Consider the following 10497-nt stretch of genomic DNA (forward strand, 5'->3'; position numbering starts at 1 on the left):
CACAGAGTGAACTACAGTACCAAGCAGGTATACCAGAATGGGAGGCAGAACTAGGGTATATACGAAGAGGCTTTCTTGAGACAGGCGATTTGAGACCTCTAGTCTAAAGCTTCACCCTACCACCACAGCTCGGCTGCTATCATTCCATGTGAAAATATACAGGTAGCCCTTGACTTATGGCAACCGAGCCCAAAATTTGTTGCTAGGTGAGACATTTGCGAGTTTTGCCCCATTCTACCTTTCTTGCCAGAGTTGTTAAGTGAATCACTGAAGTTGATAGTAACCCGGCTGTTAAGTGAATTTGGCTTCCCCATTGACTTTGTGAGTTTGCAGAAAGTGAGCACGTGACCTTGGGACACAGCAACGGTCGTAAATATGAACCAGTTGCCAAACATCTGAATTTTGATCACATGATCGTGGGGATGCTGCAAAGGTCGTAACTGTGAAAAACGGTCATAAGACATTTTTCAGTGGCATTGTAACTTTGAACAAGCAAACTATCGTTGAGGACAACCTGTAGCTTATTAGTTGCCAGACAGTGTAGCAAAATACTGAAATTGGGATGGTGGTTTTTTTTTTGTTTGATCAGTGGTATTTAGAAGGGCAAGGCCGAAAAATTAATAGTTTTCATTACGGTTTTAGTTTTTGTTGTTCCATTTTCAGTTCTTAGGATGTATAGTAGTTTCTCATAAATTGCTAAGTGCTTTTTCTGTAGAAATATTTTTAAGCTGTTATCTTGCTTTAAAATTAAAAAGGCTTTTAAATTCTCAGGGTGTTTCTTTCCTTAACATGTGGGCTTCCCTCTCTCATGATTATGCTTTTTTCATTGTTTTATGCAGTACTTATTTAAATAAAAAATCACTCCCCCAAACTATTCATCTTTTAATTGTTTAGCACTGGCACAAATTTATTTTATCCTTTCTTAATTTGATGTCTCTCATGTGAGACTTGTAAACGCAAATGGAAATTTAGCCATATGATCATTCAGTAAAATCTCAAATTTTCAGACTTTTCTCTTTATATATTCAGTGTGCTTCCAAGCACCGAAATATTTTAAGATTGCAATCCTTGTATAATTAAAAATAATTAGTATTCATAACAAATATTAAGAAAAAGTATATTTGAGGTAGTAAGAGAATTATTTTGCAAAGCAAAATAACAAAGAATGTTGTCATTTGTTGAAATTAAAGCTATATTTTAAGAATAGTAAACATTTGGACTCTTAACTCTATACACATCTTAAGATCACTGGAGCATTATGGTAAATTAAAATAGCCACATTCCCACTTTTAATAACGTTTCGGTTAGTTTGCTGCAGTTCTAAGTAGAAAATACATGTCAGTACTGATGGGCTCTAGACTCTAGAGATCCCAGCAATCAAAATGCCATTATGCCCAACACTAGCCTGAGCCAAACCCAGCCTGTTTGGATATGTGGGATTACTAAGAGTAATACAATTACAATATAAGAGTAATACAATTACTAAGAGTAGTACAATTCAATTTGCTTGTTGGTGGCCATACAATATAGTGAAATAATTGAAGGACAATTGTTGGAATTGACCAATTTCTTTCAATATAGTAAAGATGTAATCGAAGGGACTATTCACATGTACATCATTTTAGAACCTAAAATCAAAATAAATTCTGTGTAAAAAATTTGCCTTATTTTTTAGCATAAAAATGCCAAGAAACTTGATTCATAACACTTTAAACTTGTATGGCTGGTTTTCTGTATTACCCAGGGTAGAGAACATGCCAAAATTAATAGTCAAAAACAGATTTTATATTTATATAGCAGAAAACATTTAAACTCAGAGACATTTCTTTTAAAAATGTATTGAATAGCACATACTAAAAATGTTTTATAGCTTTTTATTTCACAGACATGATACGTTTACAGACATGGAAAATTGACATGATCACATGGTGGAATGGCAAGACATCCTAGTGTCTGCTGCATTCCTTTGTAGGATTACTGCCCCAGATAACTAGTAACCTAGGTGTGTTAAATGAAACATCATGGAGACGACCCATGCAGCAGAGATGTAGCAAAGCTGGTCTAATATTCCTCTCCTTCCTCTTCACCCTCTCCTTCAACAGAATCCACACCCACTTCTTCGTAATCCTTCTCCAGAGCAGCCATGTCCTCCCGAGCCTCCGAGAACTCCCCTTCTTCCATCCCTTCCCCAACGTACCAGTGGACAAAGGCACGCTTGGCATACATCAGGTCAAACTTGTGGTCTAGGCGGGCCCAGGCCTCAGCAATGGCCGTGGTGTTGCTCAGCATGCAGACCGCACGCTGCACTTTGGCCAGGTCGCCTCCGGGGACCACGGTAGGGGGCTGGTAGTTGATACCAACCTTGAAACCGGTGGGGCACCAGTCCACAAACTGGATGCTGCGTTTGGTCTTGATGGTGGCAATAGCAGCATTGACATCTTTGGGAACAACGTCACCACGGTACAACAGGCAGCAGGCCATGTATTTACCGTGACGAGGGTCGCATTTCACCATCTGATTAGCTGGCTCAAAGCAAGCATTAGTGATCTCTGCTACAGAAAGCTGCTCGTGGTAGGCTTTTTCAGCAGAGATGACCGGGGCATAGGTCGCCAGAGGGAAATGGATTCTGGGGTAGGGCACCAAGTTGGTCTGGAATTCTGTCAGATCTACATTCAGGGCACCATCAAATCGCAGGGAGGCTGTGATGGAGGACACGATCTGGCTGATAAGGCGGTTGAGGTTGGTGTAGGTGGGGCGCTCAATGTCAAGGTTCCGTCGGCAAATGTCATAGATGGCTTCATTGTCTACCATGAAGGCACAGTCAGAGTGCTCCAGGGTGGTGTGGGTGGTCAGGATGGAGTTGTAGGGCTCAACGACAGCTGTGGATACTTGGGGAGCTGGATAGATGGAGAACTCCAGCTTGGACTTCTTGCCATAGTCAACAGACAGGCGCTCCATCAACAAGGAAGTAAAGCCAGAGCCGGTGCCACCACCAAAGCTGTGGAAGACCAGAAAACCCTGCAGACCTGTGCACTGGTCAGCCTATTGGAAAAAAGAGAATTCATACAGTAATTTCAGGTATTTTTTGTCTATCTCTGAATATATTAAATCTACATAACCATCATGCTAGTTTTAAGATTATGAACAGCCACCAAAAAAATAAGTTTGTGAATTCCCAGTCTGCTGCTACTTTGATTATTCCAGTTCATCAAGCTCAGGAGGTAAGCACCAACAAAATGGTGCTTTAAATAATAGCCCAGTATTAAAGGATATAAGGAACAATTAATCATACTAGTAAAGAGGCCAGGTAATTAATCTAGGGAAAGTTATGAAAGCAAATTCAGATGATAACTACTCAAGGTTCTTTTTTCTTCTGTCGAGATTATCCCAAATGTTCATTTATGCTATTATTATTATTATTATTATTATTATTATTATTATTATTATTATTATTATTATTACCAGTTTTCTAATCCTGTCAAGGACCAAGTCAATGATCTCTTTGCCAATGGTGTAATGTCCCCTGGCATAGTTGTTAGCAGCATCTTCTTTGCCAGTGATTAGTTGCTCAGGGTGGAATAGCTGGCGGTATGTTCCAGTGCGCACTTCATCTGTTGGGAAAATGAATGCCCAAATTAAGATCTCTATATTCTTTTTAATATATATATATATATATGCATGAGAAAACTTACATGAATTGTCTCACTCACCAATCACCGTTGGCTCCAAATCCACGAACACAGCCCTGGGGACGTGTTTGCCAGCTCCAGTCTCACTGAAGAAAGTGTTGAAGGAATCATCTCCTCCCCCAATGGTCTTGTCGCTGGGCATCTGCCCGTCTGGCTGGATACCATGTTCAAGACAGTAGAGCTCCCAGCAGGCATTGCCAATCTGGACACCGGCTTGACCAACGTGGATGGAGATGCACTCACGCTGTAGCAAGGACAGAGAAACAGTAAAGATTTTTATTTTATTTTATTTATTTTAATTCCATTTATATCCCGCCCTTCTCCGAAGACTCAGGGCGGCTTACAATTTAAAGCACAAATCAATGTGCTTAGCAATTGTATATTTTTAGTTAGGTGGGACAGGTGGTATAAAAATTTGATAAATTCTCTTTCATTATCTTTGTCTTTCTGTTTCATGTCTGGCATGTCTTCATGTCACATTGAAGTTAAAAAACAAAAAATGACAAACCAAGGACTGTGGAACATGACTACTTAAGCCAGGTTGTTCCAGAGAAGTCATAAATGAAGGCCTTCAACATTACACAATCAAAACTTTTTTGAATAAAAATACACACATTATTAACGTGTAATAGAGGACGTTTTAAGTTCCAGTTTAGAATCCCATTAAAGCTGTTATAGTTCATTCAGTTTACATCACCTGAAAAAATGTACTGATAAGTTTTTATTTCCAAGCACAATAAAATTCAATACTTAAAAAACATCATGAAAAAGCTACTCCCTGCTGCCACTCCCTGCACCATCAGTCACATTTCTTGCAAGCCAGAAAGCAAAAAAGATGCAGTCAGCCTCCCACGTCTACAAAGAGGAAGCTGGCCAAGCAGATTTCCCCCCTAGCATTCATTTCCTCTGTGGAACATCTGCTTACAGCCTGTTTCTTGATTTATCTAAGGCCTTGCTTTAAATTCCTGGCACATGCCTGCACTCCCTACATAGTTTGTGTTCATTACAGAGACCCAGTTCAACCTGCTGAGTACCACCTGTTGTAACACATTCCTTTAAGACCTTGTTAAGAATCTTACACTCAACAGATGGCAAAAGATGTCTGGCAATTAAGCCTTTTAAATGTCAGGAGTGATTTCTAAAGAGGCAGATAAGCTGTTCAAATCTGAGAACTGTACTAAATCCTTTTTATGACTACTAGTTGTTTCAGCCATACTTGAAACATGCACACATTTCACTGAAGTTTATACTGACTTCTGTGTGTACTTTTCTATAGAGCTGCACTATGAAAGCATGATTTTTGTGTTAGGATCTGTGATGGCATCTGCAGAACACTATGAGCTTATGCACCCAATGCACATACTTGTATCTGCAGGTAGTCTTATATAACCTGCAGCATTTGTGCAAAATAATTATATACATTTTGTAATTAGAATCTGTGCAAATGCATATACATGTGTTCAATTGGAAAATATGCAAAGAAAACTTGTACAATTAAATTCCAAAGGATGATCAATTACAAAATTCAGGAAAGATTTTAACAGGGATGAGATCTGAATCCTGAAGATTTAAAAGCAAAAAGTTTTAACCATATATATTTTATGATACATCAGAGGGATCACAGGGAACTTTAAACTACAAATTAGCCCACCATAGGTTAGCTTACCACTCAATGGTTAGTTTTTACACGGATACCACATTCCAAGAGCAAAAATCCACCCTGCTTTAGATTTTTTGCTGTCATCTAGTGCTTATCTTGATTTTTGTATTCCAGATATAGTAACCCTGATTTATGATTCAGTATGTCCTATCAATTTAAAAAGTGGTTGAGTAAAATCCCAGTTAAATAAACAGCATACAAAATACAGTATGAATATAGCCTCAGAAAAGGGCTGTACTTGGAAGACAGGTCTTGTTGATAAATGTAAGTATCATTTGGGTTACTGCTACTGTATCAGCTTTCCCACTGCATTGCGGCACCCCTGCCTGAGCTGCTTAATGCAGCCACTCTCCTCTGCAGGGAGGACCTATTTAGTTTGCCCAAGGGGCTTAGTGGGCCCTAATGAGTTTGAACAGAAATAAATGAGGTTATAAATCCTGTGGCTTTGTTCAACTGAGGTCGTAGTCACTATCTGGAATGGGGGAGAGCAATAATTTTATATTGGACCATGCCTATGTGAATTCTCTGGTTCTTAGAGAGATAAAGCAGCAGATCATCAATTTGAAGCATCTGTGAGACAAAATTACTTGAACCAGCTCTGAAGTGGACTTTGGCAGTTTAGGTCCTTTAGAGATGACTGAGGCATTCTGGAGCAGTTATCTGAGAAGAGTTGAGCCTGTTGGTTGTGGGAAAATGAGCACTCTTTATGTATCTATGTCCCTCCTAAGTGGCTAAAGGCCTAAGGTGTGTGTTGCATGAAATATACCCTTAAGAAATAGTATGGTTCTGCTACTTCTTAAAAGAGATGGTGAGTCTGTTCTCCTCTGTCAACCCATCCCTGGATCTAATACTTCTAGACTAGGGGTGTGAAACTGATGGGATGTGTCATGCTGAAACTGCGCCCACCCCATTGCCAGCAATAGAAAAGTCAGTATATTGTGACAAGTCACATGACCTTGCGAGTTTGACACCCCTGTTCTAGACCATTTTTTTTGTCATATCACTAAACGTCCCCTTTTTAGGAAAGTTGGTCAAGTCTGCAGCTCCATAAGATTCTGGAAGGAATGGATTATCTAGACCCTTTTCAATCAGCTTTCAGACCGGAATACAGCACTGAGATGGCATTAATGACAGTTGCTGATGATCTATGCATTACTGTCTGCGAGTAGTGTATCCACCCTGGTTCTCAGCACAAATTGGTGGCAGGGGAGAGGTTAGGAGTACAGGTTAGGAGTAGTAGGCACCATGTTACAATGGTTTTCCATTGTTTCAGACAGTAATGGGATATTATATATCATCAGTATGTCTTTAAAATGACCAACCAAGTGATGCCTTCAAAGCCTGGAGGTTATGGGCTTCATAACCCCCTAGATTTGTAAAGTCCTATTTTGAGCTTCCAAAGGGATAGCACTCTCGAAGACAGAATTGAGGTGCAATCTTGAGAATCCTCCCATATTCGTGGCTCCCGATTCTTTGAATAGGTTCACCTTGCATGCCAGTTGCTTCCATTTTTGCAAGGAGAGGCTCTAAGTGATTGGCGCCTTGGCCACCCCTCACACTTTCAAGGTATTTTACACAGGGTCACACTTTAATGAACTGACCCACAATGCAGCAGCAAATGATGGGGGTACCATAATGTGTCCATTCAATACCACTATTTCATAAACCATTGCCTTCAATTCAAACTTATCACTTATAAAGCCCTTCAGGTCACATGGCCAGGTTATTTGAGGGATTGCCTCACTTATTACATCTGCCCCATTTCTTAATTTTCAGCAGAGTGGGTATGTTTCATATTCCTTCCTTTAAACTGTGGGGCCTAGGCAGCCCCCTACACCACCATCCTCTTCAGATGACACCCCCCCCCACCAACTCTGCTAGTCTCCTGTGAGACTTCTAGAACCTGCATTCTCTCTCACTGAGTTAGGAGTTTGGAAATGGCTTGTTTGGAAAACCGGTTTATGACCTGAATCGCATTTGGCAAGTCGAGCAGTTGCTCCAAGCAACTAAATCAGGGGTCTTCAAACTTGGCCCTTTTATGACTTGTGGACTTCAACTCCCAGAATTCCTCAGCCAGCAACCGCAGAAGCGCCCTCGCGTAGCTCCAAAGCCAACCCAGACGGCGCGCGCATGCGCCTTCTTCCCTCGAGGCACGTCGACATGCCGCGCGGGAAAGTGTAACGGCCAGCGCGGGAGGGGCCGGCGGAAATCGCCGCTTTCTGCCGTGAGGGGAGGCGGGCATCTCCCTTCGAGCGAAACATTTCGTAGCTGGCCGGGCTTATTCCAGCCCATGGCGATGTAGCGGTCGAATTATTGGGGTTAGATTGGGAAGGACAGGATTCAAATCGACCTTTTAAAAAAAAAAACCCTGAGGGCTTTTTCGCGCTCTCTTGAGCACAGTACGAACGTGCTCCCTCAGCCGAGTCTGCTTCAGGCGTCGCAGCGAGAAACGATGAATCATTTTGTGCGAGTACCGTGACTCACAGGGGTGATCTGCGTAGGCTAAAGGCGACCGGCTTTTCTACGAGGCTCCACGCCAAACCTCTCGATCGTCTCTTTCAAGACAACCAACCCGGGGCCGACTCCCGCCATTTTCCAGGGCAGCTTAATCCAACTGGCGGCCTCCAGACGCCTTGCGCCTCCTACTGTACCTTAAATCCCCAGCTAGCTGCGCATCCGAAGGGCCCCCGGAGCTGGGAAGGCTGTTCTTCCAGAACATTCCCCGCCTGACCCCCCCCACCCCAGTTCTCGGAATGCCACCGACCGCGTTCCCGCCCTTCGATTTGAAGCCCGTGGCCAGCGCAGCAGCACCGCCTCCCTCCCTCCCGAGTTCTCCTCTCCGCCTCTTTTCCCTGGGTGCCTTTTCCAAGGATCGGCGGCCGCAAAAGCCCACGTCACCTCTCTATTATCCGCTCGGGTCGGGACAGCCGAACCAGAACCCCTTTCTAGGAATCAAACGAACCAGAACCCCTTTCTAGGAATCAAACGAACCAGAACCCCTTTCTAGGAATCAAACGATCTATGGTCTTTCCTCCCTCTCCCCGTTTATCTTCAGGTTTTGCAGGTTCTGTTACCACCAGATCGTTGGGGGCAGTAAGCTGACTTTGTAAAAATACCGCTTGGGGCTCCCGAAAACCCTAATAAGCAGGCATATACATAGAATGAAGGCTATTGCTAAGCACACTGTGCTTTAGATTGCAAGCCGCCCTGAGTCTTCGGAGAAGGGCGGGATATAAATGGGATTAAAATAAAAATAAAATCTGGAGGTCGCGTGGCTGGGGGGAAGCTAATAAGTGCATCTCCCCTCCCTTCCCCTGCTGGATTTTTCTCTCGACTTTCCCAGAATTCCGCCCAGCCTCCGCGTTCTTTCCGCCGCCTCCTCCTCCGCAACCTGTCCCATCCCTCGCAGCACCCTTCCACCCCCGGAGGTTCTCTTGGATCAGCATCTATTCTCCCCCGACCCGTCTCTCCTCCTCCACCACCACCGCTTACCATGATGCTGACGAAGGAATGGCAAGAAAGAGGAGAAGGGGATTAAAGGAAAGCCTCAAGATGTTACTTCTCCCGACAAGCTAAGAGTCGATGTAAGTAACAGAATGGAAGAGGAAGGGGCCGCCCCGCTACTTTTATATCACATCTCACTCTCAGGCTGGATGGGGAAGCTGGCCTTACGTGTATTTAGTATCATGGACTCATTACGCGGTTGCCATTGGGCCAACCTCCACGTCCATCTGTGAGCTCATAATCGGTGATTGGCTGAGACCGACGACCCTCCTTTTGCTATGGGAAACAGGAGATTTTTGGTGGGAGGAAGAGGGGGAAAAAAATCGCGCAGCCAAGGCGGCGAAGTAATCCGTTCTTCGTCTTTAACCAAGGAAGCAACCCAGCAAAGTCTTAAGCGAAAGATTTTTATGTAACGTTCAACTCTTATTTGCCTTGAAAAGCCTTGCAGGAACGAGCTAGAGTAGTTCAAGGATAAGGTATACAAATTTTTAATATTTATTTGAAAATATTGAAAACGCTTAAATAATAAATAATAAACGTTTAATAATTCCCCCCTCCTATTTTAACCAACTCTGGAGACGAATCCAAAGAGACGAATCTCTTGTTCCTTCGGGCAATTTTAACGTGGTAAATCAAGAAAGATACAGGTAACTCTTGGGGCAGAGGCAAAATCTAAAACCCCATTTGTACAGGAAGAACCGCAGAGAAATCAACTAGGCGAGGAATGCTCTTGTCGGAGTTCTTCGTGTTATAATCTATCCCCAAGGAGATAATCGCCACGCATGGATACTTAAGTCTCCATTTAAGTCTGCCTGCCGTAAAGGGGGAAAAAATTCCTTGACATGAAAAGTATAGATACATGTATTCATACAACTTTTGGATTCAAATTTAAAGCAATGGGGAGGGGGGGACAGGATTGTATTTTGCAATCCTCCCACCACCTCAATTTACTCATTTACACTGTTCAACGCAAGACTGATATACTTTTAAAGTAGAATTTAAATTATGCAACGTTGCTTGCTGTATTCGGACATTTGTAATGCTCCAAGTCTTACTGGAATTAGGTGGGGGGGGGAGAGACAAATGGTCGACAGCTGCAAAGGCTTCTGCATATTTGTTCAAATAACCGACGTGGTTTTTTTTAAAACTGAGGTTCAATCTAAATTCATTCCGCATTTCCTCCCGACATCGGAATCGAGGGAGAACTTTGTAAGGATGGGCAGAACGGAGGAAAAGAAATAAAGTAACAATTGCGTTTTGTCTTAGTTAGCTTGTTGCTCATTGAATCTGTAGCGTGATCGAAAAATACCCTTTATCCTACCTAGTGGAAAGAAGCCTGCCTGCTCACGTGGGCAAAGATTAAACTGGATCAAAAGATGGAGAGCGTTAGGAATGTTCCGGAAGCCATAAATAACAGAGCCGCAGAGCGGGGGCGAAGAAGTGAGATCGCAGTTTTTCTCCTGCGGAGAAAAACTGCGGCACCGATGACGACCAGAGGCTGCGTTTCTGGGGCTGCAGTCTGCGAGCCTCCGACAGAGGCACCTCAACGCCCCACGTCCTTGTCGCAGAGTAGGGGGGGAAAAAAGGGAGCCGGAAAAGATGCTGCATAATAAACAAAGCCGCCTCCGTTGCGGCGCCACGCAA

At 43.1% G+C, this 10497-nt stretch overlaps 1 protein-coding gene across 1 annotated transcript; it reads right to left on the reverse strand.

Moving 5' to 3' along the window:
* Nucleotides 1-1866: 1866 nt before the first annotated feature.
* On the reverse strand, nt 1867-9016 carry TUBA1B (tubulin alpha 1b). Its single transcript, XM_083356169.1, has 4 exons — nt 8842-9016; nt 3711-3933; nt 3463-3611; nt 1867-3042 (listed from the first exon to the last, which is right to left on the reverse strand). The coding sequence occupies exons 1-4, from the start codon at nt 8842-8844 to the stop codon at nt 2062-2064; spliced, it is 1356 nt and encodes a 451-aa protein (XP_083212295.1). The 5' UTR covers nt 8845-9016; the 3' UTR covers nt 1867-2061.
* Nucleotides 9017-10497: the final 1481 nt, after the last annotated feature.

The sequence above is a fragment of the Vipera ursinii genome, assembly GCF_947247035.1.
Source record: "Vipera ursinii genome assembly, chromosome: 2".
In the NCBI taxonomy this organism is placed as follows: domain Eukaryota; kingdom Metazoa; phylum Chordata; class Lepidosauria; order Squamata; family Viperidae; genus Vipera; species Vipera ursinii.